Source organism: Chaetodon trifascialis, chromosome 22, assembly GCF_039877785.1.
Source record: "Chaetodon trifascialis isolate fChaTrf1 chromosome 22, fChaTrf1.hap1, whole genome shotgun sequence".
In the NCBI taxonomy this organism is placed as follows: domain Eukaryota; kingdom Metazoa; phylum Chordata; class Actinopteri; order Chaetodontiformes; family Chaetodontidae; genus Chaetodon; species Chaetodon trifascialis.
Window position 1 is genome coordinate 12,187,890 of NC_092077.1, and position 19,260 is coordinate 12,207,149.

The 19,260-nt window shown below is 43.0% G+C and overlaps 1 protein-coding gene across 7 annotated transcripts in view; it reads right to left on the minus strand.

Annotated features, from left to right (window-relative positions):
• Positions 1-19,260, minus strand: part of LOC139350863 (ELKS/Rab6-interacting/CAST family member 1-like) — a 115,446-nt gene that overhangs the window by 55,440 nt on the left and 40,746 nt on the right. For 4 of the 7 annotated variants that reach the window (XR_011603548.1, XR_011603547.1, XM_070992505.1 and 1 more), the window contains 4 exons: positions 18,862-19,002; positions 16,510-16,703; positions 11,715-11,726; positions 1,815-1,950 (listed from right to left, as the gene is read on the minus strand). Coding sequence is in view for 4 of the 7 variants with exons in the window: in XM_070992505.1 (XP_070848606.1) it covers positions 1,815-1,950; positions 11,715-11,726; positions 16,510-16,703; positions 18,862-19,002 (483 nt within the window). In the remaining 3 variants the exon portion in view is untranslated. The remainder of the gene's footprint in view (positions 1-1,814; positions 1,951-11,714; positions 11,727-16,509; positions 16,704-18,861; positions 19,003-19,260) is intronic. The other 3 variants (XR_011603549.1, XM_070992507.1, XM_070992504.1) reach the window with 1 other exon arrangement.

Sequence of the window (19,260 nt, forward strand, 5' to 3'; positions counted from 1 at the left end):
CAGCATTTGTCAGAGAATGACACTCTGCAATCATGCTAGCAGCTCTGTGAGGCTGTTAGCTAAATGCTAATGCTAACAAGGTCTCAGTAACAATGTTAACATGCTCACGTTTAGCATGTTCACCATTTAAGTATAGTGTGTAATCATTAATGTCGGCCTTGATACTTGTAGCATACAGTATTAAAATACATTGTTTGAGTTTCCTCATTCAGTCATGAAATGCATCATGGGGTGTAAAAATACTGTTTCTGGGAGGCTTTTTTATATACACTTAGACAAGCCAGGAAATCAGTTGCCTGACTCATTCAGAGTACAAAACTTTCCTTGATCTAACAACCTTCATATCTGACAGACTGTTTATCACATCAGCTTCCCTGTCACATCCTGCTGAACACGTCCCCACAGTGAACACTTTGGACACTCCTCGTTCCAGTTTGCTGCTCCCAGTGACTGGAATAAGCTGCAAAAGACTCACAAATTAGACAATCTGATCTCCATCTGCCTCTGAGGACTGTCAGGAATTCCCAATCACACATGAAGCTGTTTCTGAGTAAAACAACCCCCACCCCCCCCATAAAGAGCGACTTGTCCTCTTGCCAGGCAACTGACTTTCCTGGTTCAATTAGAGCTGAATGAATAACTGATGGAGACAGAGCAGGAGGGAGAGGATGAGACATTACGGTGGCCGCGAACAAACCTCCAGGACATCTCCAACACATGTGCAGCAAATCTCGATCCTGCTTCAGATCCAACATTACTTGGTGTCTAACTATGCAGACTGAGATGGACTTTAATTGGATTAAATCTTATTGTATTGAATTAAATTTATGGTCTGAATTATACTCACATTCCATCTGCAGTCTTCAGCGCTGGTTAAACTATGCAGAATGGCTTACAATTGACACACAGGCTAGTTATGGTTGTAACCACTGCGGTCTCATAAGTCTGAGTGACTCACATAGCTATCAGCTCATCTCCCAACCGCACTCAAACACACAAATGACAACTTCCAACCTCCTTAAACCAAAGATCAATCATAGCCAAAGGCAGCATATGCTTATCCGCACACGCACACACACAAAGAGTGTTTGCATCTGCCTCTAATCAGAGAGACCACTGAGGTTAACGATTACTGGAAGAGGAGAGGGAGGAGGATGGACAAGGAAATAAAGAAAAGAAGAAGAATTCAGGGGAAATTTATGGGAAGTCAGGGGTGAAAAGGAAATTAGAGGTAGAGATGTAGAGGTGAAACCTGAAATCTGAAGAAATGTGAAAAAAGCCACACATGGCTGTTCATCCTGTGGTCACTTGACACCCCAGCAGACAATTAGGAGATGCTCTCACACCACAGGAAGCGTTTTAAAACCCACAGCATTCACTACATAGCTGAGTGTGTGGGTCCCTGGTGTCCCCTCTAATCACCTCTCCCCCTCACCTCTTTTCCCCCCGTCACTCCTCCGTCCATTTCCCTCCTCTCCATCTTCCATCTGCTCTGCCTGTCAATCATCCTCCTCAGTTACACCCTCTCACACAGAGCTGCATCGTGTGTGTGTGTGTGTGTGTGTGTGTGTGTGTGTGTGTGTGTGTGTGTGTGTGTGTGTGTGTGTGTGTGTGTGTGTGCATGTTTGACATTGCCTCAGGCTACTCCCTGTCACAATTGTCACGTTATGATGAAGCACTGTTGTGATAGCAGACGGTATTCAAGGTAGGACAGGGAGAAGGAGAGAAACTTTTCCTGTCTCACCCTCTCGCATCTCCCTCCTTTAACTTCCTCCTCCCTCCTCCTCCTCCTCCTCCTCCTCCTCCCTCCGTACCTTAATCTGCTGGGAGCTTTCGTTCAGATTGTCCTCTCTCTTCTTGGCGTCGTCCATCAGCTGGGCGTTCCTGCTCTTCTCCAGCTGCTCCTTGTGTTTCAGGTTGGCCACCTTCTTCGTCTGGTCCTTCATCTGCCTGCACACACACACACACACACACACACACACACACAAAACACAGCGTCAAAGTCGATGCATCACCTCCCAACAGCACCTCTAAACACACGCTGGAGATGTGAGTCGTGCCCCATTGTGCAAAGTTTTGAATATCATCTCTGATCTGACGACATTAACACAGGTGTCAAGACAACAAATACAGACTTGACTTCTCATTTAAAGCGGAATATTTCCCTTTTTGTGACAAATTTGATTCCTGTACGTCCATAAAACATTTAAAGTCAGTTAAAAAATGAAGAATTACAACATTAATGGATATGGCATTAGTAGTAATGAAATGGTAAATGCACATGTGGCAGTGGTGTATTTACAAGAGAAGATAATTGCACACTGAGCTCTAACGATTTAAAAGCATCACTGGCATTTAATATTAGAAAGCTGGTCTAAAAATATAGTACAAGACTCTTATTTACATACATTTTGAAAACAAGAACAACTGTCTCAATAACCTCATTTAAAATCTAATAGAACAAGCTGGCCTGTATTTATTTATCCACTTAGATTACGCCCCAAAAATGCTCAAATGACTCAATGAAACAGTGCATCCCGGAGGCCTGTATAAGATTCTGATCATATAAGCTCAACATCACAACTCTGATTTCTGCTGCATGTCAGTCTGCTTCTCTTCCCACTTATTCTCCTCAAATAAATGCAAAAAAGTTCCAAAAATGCTATTACATCCAAAAAAAGAGAGAGATAGCAAGAGAAGCCATAAAAAGCACCAACTTTTTGCTTTAACAGCCTTAAATACTATCATCGACGCCACACGTATGCACACACACAGTAACAACACCCAGAGTGCACCTGTATTCACGATTCCTGGCATGAGCGCAGATGATATTTCATATATAGACTCGACCCGTCTCCCACCAAACGTATGCAGGACTGTCTGTTATTGCCATTAAGATGACACTGCAACACAATCTGATTAACCATTCTGTGCAACGCAACGCTACAGTGAAATCCCTCAGGGCCAATACAATGTAAAGATCAGTGGAGGAATTCAATAAAAAGCTATGAATTAATGACGAGATGACATTTGAGATTTCTCCACAGCGGGACGCTCGGTTCACGGAGGGATTACTGGGTGTCGGGAAGCGAGAGTTGAAATCATCATCGGGGGAATGACAGAGAGAGAGAGCAAGACTAAAAGAGGGAGAAAGAGAGAGAGAGATTTCTCACGGGAGCAGCAGGGTTGGGTGATGGAAAGAGGGTTTAATCCCAGTTTAAGCTGTCTGGAGGCCATTGTGGTTCTGTCACAGACCTATCAGCTATCACAGCATCTTGACTTGATCAGGACCTTTCATACCTTCCACACACACACACACACACACACACACACACACACACACACACACACACACACACACACACACACACACACACACAGATGTGGACTAACCCAAGCTTATGCCAGGAAGGTTTAACAGCGTCTACTGAATCATGACATAGATGAAAGATAAGTCAAACACATACGATAAATGTGGATTCAGCACGTGTTGGCGCATATCCAATAAAGACAAACCTAAACTGCTGACTAACGCGTTAGAGGTTGATCAAACTCAATAAAAGTCATTCTCTGAGTCTTCTGTGCGTCTTCGCATTTCTTAAAATATGTGCACAGCCCGTCTGCCCGCGCTGTGCAAATGTTTACGCATGTGTGCGCATTCCTGTTAGCATAACTTTTTACAGGCTCGTAGATAAATCCATTTTCTTCACTTCCTCTGCAGCAGCTGCCGGTAAAAGAGCTGACCTCCAGTGATGGGAAATCCGCGGCAAACTCTGTCTCACACCGGCAGCGAGGCCTGTGCACTCATGGGAAATCATTTTTACGGGCTGCACACTGCATATTTTGTCTCCTAAGGTGTAAACAGGTTCCAATCGTCACATGAGCTTTGACCTTTATCTGTGCGGCACAAAGCCTCGCCCTGCGATCTCACAGTATGCGGTTTCACTTACTTTCGCTGCTTTACTCCTTTGAGTGCAATCTTCTGTCTGAATCCATAAGAATCTGAAGTTTATTTGTTTGCTTCTACCGTGATATACATCCAGTATTCCAGTGTCTAAACATGTTAAATCACGCTCCGTCTCTCATCTTTCCTATCCATAAGCCTGCTATATTAACCTTAAGTAATGCGAGTAATTCATCAAATGGCTTTTACATTAGCCTCACTGCCAGATAAGTTGAGAAATGATATTGGCAGAGGATGGTAAAATAAAATCCTCTATGTGTTTGCTAAAAGGTCCACGGGGCCCAATTCCAAACCGTTCGGAGAAAATTTGGGAAGCTGGAAGAAAAGTTGCAATGCGACGGCGGGGCCAAAACTGCTCTGCAGCACCTGGTCGCTCAAAGCCTGCAGAATAATAATCAGTGGGTCACGCTGCCTGTGCACACGTGTGGGTTTTGACTTTTTGTGTGCATTTCAAAGGCATGCGCATTGCATCATTATTGCATCCAAATTGGGTTCAAACGTTAAACAGGAAAGCAGATGAAGTAAGCGTGGAGTCACATGCATGAGGGTGTTTTTTTTTTTTTTTTTTTTTGTTTCCTTTGCTCGGTCCTGATTTCAGCCTGCACCCTGAATGTGGGATAATTTGAATATTTGGGATCAATTTTGTGCTCTACGCCCTGTGTGAGAGTGTAACAGGTCATAAACAGGCAGGAATGTTCCTATTGGAGGATTTCCAGGAGGCTCCAACCATCTGGTTAGCTCTCTGAGGTTTCCCCCCTTCATGCTACATTTACTGTACGTACGTGTGTGTATGTGAAATAGACTTTTTGTTTGCAATGTTTCCCATTGAATCGACACTCGGTTCCCACTCACACTCCCTCTCCTTCCTCTTTTGCTAATGCTGAGCACTTGTTTTGCTCAAACCTTGTTTGCATGTATCACTTTTTAGCACGCAGATCATTTGCATGGTTAACTATCACGCATTTGTATCAGCCCACAGCCAGACTCTCCTCCTCCTCCTCCTCTTCCTCTCATTGGAATTTTCTTGTTCACCAAAATCAACACTGCTCTTTGCCTCCACTTACTTGCCCCCTCTATTTTTGCATGGCTCATTATAATTATTTGCATGAAAAGCAATCGTTTATTTGCATCAGAGAAGTGCACGAGGACAAATGCACTTCCCCTCAGCGCTCCCCCCCCCCCCTTCTCTGCGCTCACTCCGTCTCTAAATGCAACATTACTCTCTCCCTTGGATGAAATATTCTCATCAGACCATGCATCATTTCATCCCTCCTTTCCTCTCCCTGATTCCTTCCACTCCCTCTTTTGTCACTTCCATCTCCTGTGGTTTACTTTGCCTCTGGCTCCCCCAAACAATCACAAAACTTTTTTTGGTTGCCAATTTTGGTGTGAATCATCTGCATATGAAGCTAATGTAGCTACAATTTCAGTTTTTTGTGCTTTTAAAGACTTTTAATCCTTCTAAATGAGTTTAAAATGTAAGAAACTTGCTAATTCACATATTATATGATGTGCATAATATTAAATGGTAGCAACTTAAGTTAAAATCTTCTTATTGGGCATTATGACATTATGATTCATGATGTGATATGAATGATTCATCAGCATAATTTCATCTTTCGTCATATCTCATGTAGTTACAGCTTTTGTGGAAATATCTTTTTTAACCTTAGCTTCTCCCGTTAATTTTTTTTCAAAGTTGCATTAAATTTAGGAAAATAACATTGTTGTCATTTGCCTTACCAAAGTTATACATGGCTTTCCATGTTTATTCCTGTATAATTACATCAAATGGAAATATTCAACATGTCGTGTGCATGTTTCCCCTCTTATCATACCTTTGTGTCTTTAAAAACTTTGGGATGTTGACTTTAAGTGCCAACAAAGGCTTATTCTGACCTCTGACCTCTTTGAATAGAAGGCACAAGAAGGGAGAATTTCCCAAGGGGGTGTGATAACAAATCACATTAATATCGGGTATCTGTATTATTACATAACAATGATGCTGTGCCATGGGTTCAAATTCAGCTGCATAGCAGACATCACTTCCCTCTCTGTCCTTCCTAAGAAACTATATGTGGCATAAACAGAGTTTTTAAAAACTTTAAGTTACCAATCTGCACATGTTTAATTAAACACTACAACACTTTGATTACACTCATCGCTTTAAGGAGCAGAAGTTGCTCGGTGAACTCGATGGCTCGGCTCGGCTCGGCGGAGGCAAAGTGCCATTTGAAGCTGTTTTAATATGTAAAATACTTCCTTCACTCTCCCTCTGAAATTGCTTTCAACAACTGCAGCGAGGCGGAATCACAGGAGAGTTTGCTTTGCCCACAACGCTGTGAACAACACACACGAATGTGCAGTGAAACCACGTCTGTGCGCACACACACACACACTCACTGACACATGGTCTGAGTCCACATGAAGGCACAAATTTACCAAAAGTGTGCTGATAGCGGCGGGACACGCGCACACACATACACAGTCGGTGCTGTCAACTGTTCCAAACACAACCTGCTTTGTATTAGAGCCGGACCACACACACACACACACATTTGAAGGACGCACACACACTCACACGCATTAAGCATGCATCTGCACGTAACATAACAACATGTGTCCATTTTCTGACATTTGCACAGAAACGCACACATGCAGACATGGTGGCACACACAGTAAACGTAAACACACACTGACATACTTTGAAATTCCTAAATTTTGCAAAACCTCAAAAACACCCTCACGTACCGACCATACACACACTCACATGTGCAATAAATAAACACACACACGCACAAATGTACAAACATAGACTAGTCTTCATTAAAACTTGTAGTTTCGTGCTGGCAAGAAGCTGTAGAAATTAAAACACACATACACACACACACACACACACACACACACACACACACACACACACACACACATAAACATACAATCCCATAAACTTCACTAAACCTCAAAGCCTCCAAACTAAAATTTTGTAACCTCCCTCATTAGCATGCTGCTGATACTCGGGGAGCCACATTAAGGTAATATTAATATTGCATTTGGAGTCCTGTATAAATATTTGATCAGAAATGCTCGGGGGCCTCATGTATGTTTACTGCACATGGTTCACCCAACATTAACATCAAGGATTTCCTTCTCACCATTTGGAATTCAGTATTTCCTTTGAAAATACAGGAAAGACTGGTTTGGTTTAATAAGCCCATAAAAACCCTAAAACATGAAAAAAAGAAAAGGAAATGATCAAAAACATAATGGCTTAGTCTCGCAAACTGTTGGAGCGGATGGAACGAGTTCACAGAGGAATAAAGAAAGAAATACTTGTGTTGTTGTTTGTGACCGAATGACTGGAGAAAATCCCAAAGCAGAGAAGCAAATTCGTGAGGTAAATAAGGAGGAATGGCAGCTAAGACCGTGTGTGTGTGTGCAAACTTCCTCAGAGTGGATTACTGGAAACGAGCTGCGCTGTGACACACACAGCAGGCAGAATGAAACGTCTTTGGTAACAGCATCTGTCCTCATGAAAATAAATCACATTTACGGCATATATCCCCGTTTCAGGCCTAACCAGAACGTGTTTGGACAATAGTAACAGTGTAAGCATGTGACAGAGAGCTGAGTTGATCTTGGCTGCGTCTCTGTTTAACATGGAGAACAACAAAGTCCCTGAATTAAACACTCTGTTCTTTAGCCTCAAATTCATCGTTTGATCTGAACTCTACATTATAGATGAGTAAGTAACGCGAGACGATTATTATGTCTCAATACTTGCAGTGCGCTAACTGTACATGTGAGATACACGCAAACAGTCAAACACATTCATTCAACCTTAATGTTCTGCTTGTCTCTGACAGCTCAACAACAAGAGGGCTGCAACTGACGATTATTGTCATTATTGATTAACTTGTTGATTGTTTTGTCAATTAATTGGTTGGTCGGTACAACATCAGAATATAATCAAACTTGAAATTCTGATTTCTCACAGCCTGACAGCTTGTTTTATTTGGCCAGTTTCACTTCTACTATGGGACGAGAAAACCATCAAAGCAGTTCAGAAGCTGGGAACGAGGGAATTGGTCCGGCGCTTTTGCTTGAAGTAATGACAAAAATGATTGATTGATGACCAAAATGGCTGCTGAGTATTTCTCTGTGGATGGATTAAGCAGGTGCACGGTGGCGCAGCAGGTAGTGCGCGTGCCTCACAGCAAGAAGGTTGCCAGTTCGATCCCCAGGTCAGGCGGGGCCTTTCTGTGTGAAGTTTGCATGTTCTTCCCGTGCATGCGTGGGTTCTCTCTGGGTACTCTTCCTCCCACAGACCAAAAACATGCTCATTAGGTTAATTGATGACTCTAAAATTGTCCGTAGGTGTGAGTGTGAATGTTTGTTTGTCCTTGAATGTGGCCCTGCAATCGGCTGGCGACCGGTTCAGGGTGTACCCCGCCTCTCGCCCATTGTAGCTGGGATAGGCTCCAGCCCCCCGCAACCCCGAAAGGGATAGGCGGTATAGATAATGGATGGATGGATGGATTAATGGGCCAATCGCTGCAACTCCTGTATTAACAGTACTTTTTATGCAGCTGTTCCCAAATTTGGATTTCTATCATGTCACAATGTGCATTTATTTGTCTGTAAATGACTTTTTGGCCAACAAAATGAATGTATATTTGTTAATGTACACCCCATTTAACAGGTAAAGCACAAAACATGTCCTTATTTGGCATTATAACAATGCTTTAAGGCAGTGTTCCTCGGGCCCCCTGCCCTGCATGTTTTAGATGTTTCCCTCCTCCACCACACCTGATTCAAATGGTCGGCTCGTCATCAAGCTCTGCAGTTGCCTGATAACGAGCAACTCATTTGAATCAGGTGCGTTGGAGCAGGAAACATCTAAAACATGCAGGGCAGGGGGGCTCGAGGACCGGCGTTGAGAAACACTGCTTTAAGGCCAAATTCCATCGCCTTTATCACATGTGCAAACTCAGTTCGTGTCAAAGCAAAGCGTTGCCAATTAATACTTCTCTGCATGTTGGGTTTAAATGAGGTCAGGAGTCAAGAAAAAAGACGGGAGAAGGGAGAAGGGAGAAGGGAGAAGGGAGAAAAAAGGGTTGATTTTGCATTCTGTCTGTGGGAGATACCAAACGATTAAGAAGTGAAGCATCAAAACGTACGAGTGAATGAAAGATTTCTACAAAGCAAAATATAACAGGACACGAAAGCATCGTTTAAAGTGAGCGGCCACTTTGAGCTTTACTGTCTTTTTTCTGAATACTCCAAACAAAAAGCTTGTTTTTCCATTTTCCCTCAGCACTGCGAATATTGCGTGTGTGTGCGTATGTTTGCAGGTATTTTAATTAGATAACTCTCAGCAGTCATCCCCACTGTAGCGTTGTCACCTATTAGCCGGCAAAGTCCTTCCTGCATGTGTGTTTGCGTGTGGAGGACAGAGAAAAAACAACGTGCATGGGTCTGTGAAAGCGTGTGTGTGTGTGTTTGTGTGTGTGTGCCTGCTTGTTGTCACCCATTAGCTGACAAATCCCTGCACCACCTCAATGCTCAGAGTCATACGGGACCTCAAAGGGATCACACGCATGCACACATAGGCACACAAACACACGAAGAAACAATGCAATTCCTTTTTAAGCTACAGAAACCTTGCTGTCAGACATTTGGCAGTGGATGAGGAGTTCCTTAGCCCAAGATCAAAACAACCCGAAAAAAGGCGAGAAAAAAAAAACACAAAAAAGGACAGAAGAATAAAAAGAAGTCTTCTGTCGTCTACCAGACGGCAAGGCAGTGCTAACTTTTTCTTTGTTTTTTTTTTCCCCCTCTAGAGTTGAATCACAAAACACCAGAACAACAGCGATGAAAAAGCTGACAAGACAGCAGGGGGAACAGTGGCTCTGGAAGTTGAAAAAGAAAGAGAGAGCAAAGAAGGAGCTGGCACCGGGGAGACCTTTACAGCAGAGCAGAGCGCACAAAACACTCAGACCACCAGATTTATGCAGGAAACAGAAAGGAGAAGTGGTTATTATGTGGTCCATCACAATGTGTAGGTCTGAGAAATTTCAATATGACTTTGATATGTCTGTTAGAAAAGACCCAATTCAGACGTTTGGGTTTTTGCATGCTGAAATCTCATTATGGAGCCACCTCCTGAGAGCAGATAGGAATATTCAAAGGCCAAAAAAGACAAAAAGGATATTTTTTTTTTAGTCTTGTGGATACAAGCGATGCTTTTCAGTGCCATAATGTACAGCGAGCCCAGCTCTGTCCAAAGATAAAACATGCACCTGCCAGCACCTGCAGATCTCACTAATTATCACTTCATCTCCTTTGTTTAATCCATATAAAAACTGAGGTGTAAAAACCACAAATTGTGCTTTCATGGCAGTCATCTGCCAGATTATTTCTTGGCTAGGAGCATCGACTTCCTGGAGCCTGCGCTGATCACCCGGCAACCTTGATGGTGATGAGAATGGATGATAACGTGTTAGTTGGTGATTTCATACACCTTTGGACCAAGCCAGGCTAGCTGCTTCCCTCTGTTTACAGTCTTTATAGTGAGCTAAGCTAACCGTTTCCTGCCTCCAGCAACATATTTACTATACAGATGATATTTAGTTGATTTGGTCATTTTTCCTTGATGTTCATTCCTCTACCATGAGTAAGTAGGCCACATGGTTTCTTTTTTGTCTATTTTAATTGTCTTTACTGTTGATATGATCAGGAGTCTGCGCAGGGTGTTTTATTTTGAAAATTGACGGGATTCTCAATGCCATTTCTGTGTCTGACTTCCTGCCTGGCTTTATCTGCTCTGTGCAGATCAATAGAGTGGGTGCGTACTCTCTGTGGAGCAGAGCTGCTTGTAGAGAGCACTGCTGTGCTTCTGGTGGAATCACAAGCATTGTCTGGGATGGGCGCGATCAGCTCCGGTGGCAGCGTCGCAGCTTTGCTCAGTGGAATTTGTGGGTAACGTATTTTTCAGAAGGTCGAACTATTCCTTTAAACCGGTGTTTCTCAGTTCCAGTCCTCGGGCCCCCCTGTCCTGCATGTTTTAGATGTTTCCCTCCTCCACCACACCTGATTCAAATGATCGTCATCAAGCTCTGCAGTGGCCTGATAACGAGCCGCTCATTTGAATCAGGTGTGTCGGAGCAGGAAACATCTAAAACATGCGAGGCAGGGGGCCGAGGACCGGAATTGAGAAACACTGCTTTAAACCCACACAAGTCTAAGTCAATTTGCACCGTTCATGGCAATTTGGGGACCTAAATATAAAATCACAGACCTTAAAAGGTTAAAATTTTAAAATAGCATCCGAAGAACTCCGAGCAAAAGTTCACAGCTGTCCAAGTTAATGATGGCGATACACGGCTTGAACATTTTTTCTTGTTTGCTGTGGTAGCCTGAAATTTGAACTTAGTGCTAGTATCGTGACAAGACTGCCAGAGAGGCGTAATGGAGGGCGCAAGAAAGAAACAACAGTGTTTCCTCTTCAAAGAGGCAGTGATGTGGCAGAGGGAGAGAGAGAGCAGAGTGAAAGTCAAGGTGTCTCCTTCAAAGACAGACCGACAGACATGACGAGAATGATTAAAAACAGAGTTTATGACAGAGTGAGGGAGATGAGAGAGTGTCTCGATGCAAGGACAAGAAGTATGACAATGAAGGAGAGCGCGATGAGAGAGAGAGAGAGAGAGAGACAGTGACGGAGGAAGAAAAATAGGCATGCGGTACTAACCTTGAGGCAAGACTGGGTAGAGCAGGAGACAGTGTTGCATTGTAAAGATAAAAGAAAGGGAAAAAGAGACAGAGAAGGAGAGGGAAAGGTGAGAGGGAAGACAGGAGTTGAGTGCTAGGTTAGCCAGCTTGATCACTATTCAAAGAGGTAAGAGATGAGAGACAGACATAATCAACCATAGAGATACTGCAGGCAGACACGTTAACAGGGAGACAGGCATGACCAAGCAAGCAGCTAGGCAGGCAGACAGACAGTCACATAGACAGGTTAAATGCAGGCATCATTACTGGGGGTTATGAGAGGCCTGCTCACCTCACATGACCTCTACAAACATTTAAGGGCGCACACACACACACAGACGAATCTGCAATTACAAATCATACAAAGCGAGCAATTAGCCAATCAAAGCATGAGCTGAGAGCGTGCTCACTATGAATTATTTCTTCTTCAATGGTTTTGCTACTGCAGACGACTTCTTTCGCCGCCCGTGGATTTGCGCAGCCACAAGCACGTGGCATGTGATCGTTACGATAGGAGATTTGAAGGAAATTCGCCTCCTAAATTGGTCGAGCCCAAAAGTATTCCGCGCAATCGCTCCTCATATGTTTGGTCGAGCTGGCAGAGCCCAAAAACTCGAGGGTGAGCTTATGCCTGGGAACGCACGCTAATGACGGCGTGCCAGAAACAAATTGTCCATTACAGAACAATATAACACGCAATAAACTTCTCTAATTTCCCATTACTCTGGTTTATACTCTCCATCTCTCTAAACCTTCATTTTCTCTCTATTTCTTCCCTTTCGAGTCGTTTCCGTCAGTTTCGTTTTCTGTTCTTCTTTTCTTTCTTTCTTAACGTCTCCACCCGTTATTTCATTTCTCTCTCGCTGTTTTTCTCCCTCCACCACCACCACACCTTCCTTTCCCTTTTCCTCTGTCTTTCCCTCTCGCTCTGTTTTCCACTCTTCCGTCCAAATCCTTTATTTTGGCCATCAGGGCAGATTTTCAGCTCCATTTCCCCTCAGTGTGAAGTCACTCAGTCTGCTCCAATTACCATCCTAGTTACTGAAATAAATAACCTGGTACCATTACAGCTGGATTTAAACTAGAGGGGAAAGAGGGAGGGTTGATTTTTTTACCCTTGTTTAACCCACATCTGATCTTTTCATTAGTAATGTTCCCAGTGCTCGCTCGTAGCCCTGGGTTAGCCTCGGTGCCAAGCTAAGAGTTGGCCAAAGGCAAATGTATCCTCCTCTGATGTACCTGTTAGCTCGAGGCCAAGCCTTATAATTCACAGCAGGGTTAGGTAGCCCTGGGATAAAGCCAACGTTAGTACACTTTATGTTACAGGGTCAGTGCTTGCGGGTTCAAAATACACCTAGTTGCTCAATATATTTTTATAATCTTCAACAGGGGATGTTTGTTAATCCATGGCTTTTCAAAACCCTGTGCTTAATGCTTTTACACTGACAAACAATCTGAGAACAGCCAGTAAAAGAGCAGTTGGGTTAAAATGGCAACATGTCAGTAGTTTTTGAGGCAGGAGTAAGAACCCAAGAGGAAAAATAAAGGTCATACCAATACCCCCTTCACTAAACCCCTTCCTCAAACAGTGATTGTCTAATTATAGGCTACCTTAGAAACTGTAATTAGACACGGCAAGCCTGTCAACTTTTGGATTCCTCCACATGCCGAACAGCACCACTCTGCCTTTAAAAAACTGGGGTGCTACAATAAACAAATTTATTTAAAAAAAGAGTTTGGAGTTCAACTTTCTTGAGCCTTTCCAGAACCAAAAGCACAAGAGCAAACATGCACCACAAGTATTAAACAGTGTCTGTCTGTTCCAATGTAAGCTGCAATTGCTAGCATGTCCAGCTAACTAGCTCAGGCCTAGTACCTACAGCTAAATATAAAAAGAATCTTCCATTAAATGCATATTTAAGATTCTAGTTTTAAATGATAGCATCAATACAAAGTCAGCTGGATGCATTTTCAAGCACATTATGGAGCGAACATTAGCTTAATTAGCTAGCTAGCTACAGCTGACAAAATCTACCATTTCAGCTGGTAAAATTCACAACTGTCAGCCAGAAATGAGAAGTCTGCTTTTGTCTATGTTTTCCTGAAATCAAGGGCCTATCATTTCAAAAATTACCAAGACTTGTGCGGTAAATCTGCCACAGTTATCATGGCTAGCTGCATTATGTATGAGCTTGAAAAGGCATGCGGGTGCGGCTAGCTAACAGTCGGTTCTGCCCTTTTTATGACTGCTTCACCATGTCAACACTTAACCACAGCCTGCAGTTTGCCAGGGATAGTTTCCCTCATCATCCATCTAACAGCTAAATAAAACCGCGAAATGTGAGGATGTAAAAAGTATCATACGTCCTTACACTCTCTAATATAACCTCTACAAACCACTTACTTCACAGTAATGACTGTGTGTGTGCCAGTGTGTAAAAGGAGGAAGTTGAATTTCCTCATAAAAATCTACTTAATCTTTTAGTATTACAAGATACTGTTCTCAAACATACCTAGATTTAGCTGAGACATAATACCTTCCCAGTTTCCTAAGAGCAGCCTGCAAAGTTCAGATATTAAATATCAGTTGCAGAGAAGACTTTATTTTACTGTAATCCACAGGGAGAATCTCTCAAATACATATGATGTAATGGCTTAATAGCTCAATCATCTGCAATTTTAAATGGTTATAAAGTTACATTACAACATTATCCACAAAACTAGTACCGCTGTAAATCTGCATCTGAGGGCACTGGCAGACTGAATAACACACACACAGTTAAAACCCACCAGTTTGAAGTCAGCAGGTGCTGAATTATTAATAGTCTAGTATTTCTACTGGCCAGACGAAGACACAGTGAGGAAACACTGAATCTCCCTAAAATCATTAGCAACCATTAGACTTACAGTCAAACTACTAAACACACAGACAGAAAGAGAGAGAGAGAGAGAGAGAGAGAGAGAGAAAGAGAGAGAGAGAGAGAGAGAGAGAGAGATGGAGTCCAAGGAAGAAACGAGGAGGAAAAGATTAAAGAGAGAAGGCGCAGACAGAAAGCATGTGATAGTTCAGAAATCAAAGAGGTCGACAAGCATACAGACAGATACACAGAGAGAGACAGCTCGGATCTGTCTCGCCCTCGAAGACAAACTTTACTCTCACCCCTCTTGCGAAGATATAACCCAGTTCAACCCTTGCAAATTGTCTCTCTAACGTAATTATTCAACCGACTTGCTCGTGAGGCTGCGTATAAATAGAAAAACAGACAGCCAGGATGAGACACATATTCAGGGAGACAGGTAAACACAGAGACAAGCAAGCATGCGGGCAGACAGACAGTCAGATATAGAGTAGACAGATTAAGACTAGTTAGATGTAGTGTGCAACTATATAGGCACACATGGGCGAGAGTCAGACAGGTTAAGCCAAAATCACAGGTAGGATAGTGGTTCAAAAAGAGACAAACCATCCCTACTAGCATAAAAAAAAAGGTGAACTGTCCAGACTCCTAATGAAAGAAAAAGAGTGTGTTAAACTCTGCGAGTCAGGCATCCTCAGCTGAAAGTAAAACAAAAGTGAAGTGTGAAAACAGAGCCACTAAATGAAAGAATTGCATCACTGACAGGAGCACAGGCTCAAAGGGTTTCAGGCTGCACAGCAGAGACTCTGGTGCCAAACCGTGCCCTCATTTTACAAACTTTTGGGAGCAGTTTGGCTTGTCATACTGCAGTACAACAGACGACAAAAACTTCTGCTGATGCGCAGATGTGTAAGAGTACATCTGGTGCCGATAACTGCACTTCAGGGGGATTTTCGTTTCCAATCTGCCGTCAGTCCAAATAAGCCGTATTAGAGAGATTTGGTGGACATTCAAGAAATGCTGCAACTCTTTTATGGTGATTATTAGTGAACATACTCGGCTTTGTCCCATGTGGAAAAGGCTTGCAAACATGAGAAATCTCTCTTTTTATTGTCTTTTGATGTGATACACTACAAAAAGAAAAAGGATTTTTGGGCTGCAAAAAGTCTTTATTACCAATTAACCTGCTGATTTTTCTCAAATACTTAATGAATAATGTTTTCTATAAAATGCCAGAAAAAAGAAAAATTATCCGTCATAATTTCCCAGAGCAGCAACGCCACAGAACTTTTCCAAATGGGACTGGTTGCTTTCACAGTGCTCTCATATCCCGTCCTCCGACAAGCAAGGTGAGTTTTGTCGTGCATCTGACGGGGCCACCAGCCACTCACGTGCCCAGGTAGTCCCACACCAGCCCCCCCATTGGCTGCTGAGAGGCAGCAGGGGGAGGGGCCTGTTTTCGCGACTGCTGAGAACGCCACAGATGAGAGGCAGAGGGGTTTCTGGGGTGTGATGGGTGCGCACACACACGCGCAAACAAACAAACGCGCTCACACAGATGCAGATTCATATGAATGCATACATAATAAGCACACACACACAAGAACAAGGTAAAGATGACAGAGGAAATAAAGCCGGAATGGAGGGAGAAAAGGGGGAGAAAGAAGGGAGGAGATGAGGTGAGAAAAAGGGAAAACTAGTGGATTAGTACTGCAGGGAAGATTAGCATAGACTCCAACAGTATGTAGCTTGAACAGAATGGAAAGTGGAGTCCAGTCTAAAGTTAAATGATCAATTCAGCAAGTAAAGACAGTCTTAGTTGGACTCCATTGATTTAGGAAAGAAGAGGATGCAGCAATGTTTTAAAAATTCTCTAAAACTTCTGTTTCAACGCCTCTCTTTAACCGCATCGCTCACCTCTCCAACTCGTGGATCTTTTTCTCCTTGTCGTTCTTCTCATTCTCCATCTCCCTCAGGATCTCCAGGAGCCGCTCCACCTCGGACTGGGCCTTCCCAGCATCCTCTTTGTGCTGGGCCACTTCCTGCTCCAGGCAGGAGATGCGTTCGGAGAGTTCAGTGCTGGCCTGGGAATCTGCCGCTGCACTCTGAGCCTGGAAGAAAAAGTAATTATTATAAATAAACCGAGCTTTAGCTTTCAAAATGAGGTGAACACCATTGGATGGAAGCAATAAGGTCAAATTAAAGAGGATATGCCAATAACAACATGTGTGTTGAGGATGAGCTGGATGGATTTGATGAACGTGACAAACTGTTTAAGTTTCAATTTGGTCTATAATTGGTTTCTGGTTGAATCACACACCAGTCTTTCAGGGACCAGATGCAAGATTTGTATATTTTTCTTCACCAGATCTTTACTTTAGAGATATTACAATCAGATCATCTGGTAGATTGTGTAACGCTTTAACATAATGAGGCCTCATCAGCTGTGATAAAATCCAGAGTAATTAAGTGGACCGATATCAAGCTTGGCTAATACAAACAAAGATTACTTGCAATATATTTAGTGCTCCTGTGTTCCTGTTTAGAACTGCAAGTACTAAAGGCGGGGTGACATGGAGAAAGACTGCTCTGTTTGTGCACCAGTCCAGCCAATCAGCAACAGCGAAGACGAGACGGCAATGTTAACAATCTCACACATACATCACCCCGCCTTTAAGCCATTTTAAATTATAAAATCACTCATTTACCAGTGTTTATTTATCAAATTACGTGACGAATACTGAGCTAATTAGCATTTCCTCTTGCCGCAGGAAACAACAATTTTGCACATGTGGAAGCATAAAATTAAGGTTAAAATCAGTCTGAACTGATCTGCTCCTTAAAAAAAAGCAGTAAAGATGTTGAAGTTTAGTCATGCTGGCATCTCTGCAAATGCTGCCGTCAGTACGCTAACATGCTCGCAACAGCCATGCTAACATGCTGATGTTCGTTTGGTATAACGTTTACCATGTACACCAGCTCAGATAGCATTTGCTAACATTTGGAAATCAGTACTAAACACACAGCTGAGGCTGATGGGAAGGTTTTTTGTTTCGCAGGTATTTGATCATAAACCAAAGACTTGGACAAATACGTAATTTCTTAAATGTTGCTGTGTGTCACTGCATGTTCTTAATAGCTCTAAGCGTTTTAGTGTGGCTCACTGACTCGGCTGTGTCCATAAACACACAACAGACATTTATGCTGATGAAAAAGCAAATTAAACTGAGTTGCACTTTCTTTCTTCTTCTTCTCAGCTCCGCAGAAGATGCCGAAAATGAGGAAAAGAAATAAACGAAATAAAACAAAACAAAAAAAAACAAGTTAAAACCAGCGTAGAGGTTAGAACAGCTGTGTGTGTTTCCCAGAAGCAAATGTTGCTCTTGGGAGGGATTAACGTTGTGTGTGTGCGTACACACGCCTTGGTCGCACAATACATAAACCCTATTAGTTTTGGAAGCGCACAACAGTTTCTACAGGTCTTTATGTGGATGGGAAATGTTTGGGTGTCTGACGATATTATAAGACGTTCTGGGTGGAGGGAAGAGAGAGAAAGACAAATAAGAAAGGAAAACATCACACACAATGTCACATGCACAGCGTCAATCAGTTCACACACACGTCTTTTTTCCATCCGTGGTAACAGAAAGAGACTAAGAAATAAACTCTGATGAGAGAAACACCAGAGATCCACTGACACCTTCACACACACGCGCGCAGGCGCGCACACACACATTCAGGGTGTGGTGGTGGTGCTGTCTTCTCCACTCTGTGAAAATGACTGTAAGGCTGTCAGCAAGCCGTCACACACACACCATTTTATGGGCTGCTGTGTGGGAGAGAATATGTGATATGCAAACACAGGCACATGCGCGCACACACACACACACATATGCACACACGCTCACACAGCCAGTCATCTTGGAAAACAGTTAAGGGAAAACAAGGACGGGGAGAAGGAGACGAGGGGTTATTTAGCTTAAAATCCTCCTTTTGAGTTGCATTTCTGTCTGAATTTATGTATTTTTTCACAGCTGAGACTCAAATAATTGATGTTTTTAACAGGCCGATGCTGCCCATCTATCACGACGATCAATAAGCTTAAAAATAGAATCTTCTGAGTCCACCTGTTTTGGTCTAAATCGAGACAAAGACAGGTGCCACATCTACTCATTTCTTTGCTCCTGTAATACCTTATTTCACACACTTCCAGCCAAAATTAGAGACACACCAGCAGCTTACTTTCCACCAAAGCTCAGTCATTCTAACCTTCTTGAGTTGGTTCTCCAGCTTGACGCACTCCTCTCTCTTCTGCTCCAGGGTGATCTCCAGACTCTTCAGCCTGCTGTCCTTCTTCAGAGTGGAGGAAGCCAGAGAGGAAGCCTTCTCCTTCAGATCCAACACTGAAGTCTGACAAGGAGTAACGAGGAAGCAGGTCAATGAGCACACTGAGCAGCTCTGCTGAGGGGGTCGGGGGTTAGATGCCTCGCACATCAACAGCATTGTCACTAACCTGCTTAAAAGGATAATTCCAGTCTATTATAATTTGGGGTTATTTTGGCAGTATTTTTCATTGAGTTAAACTTCTTAGGAGGTAAAACTGAAAGGGAATGCATGTGAAATGTTGGTAATACTCCCCCACTGCACAGTAAAGCTGGACCAGACCTC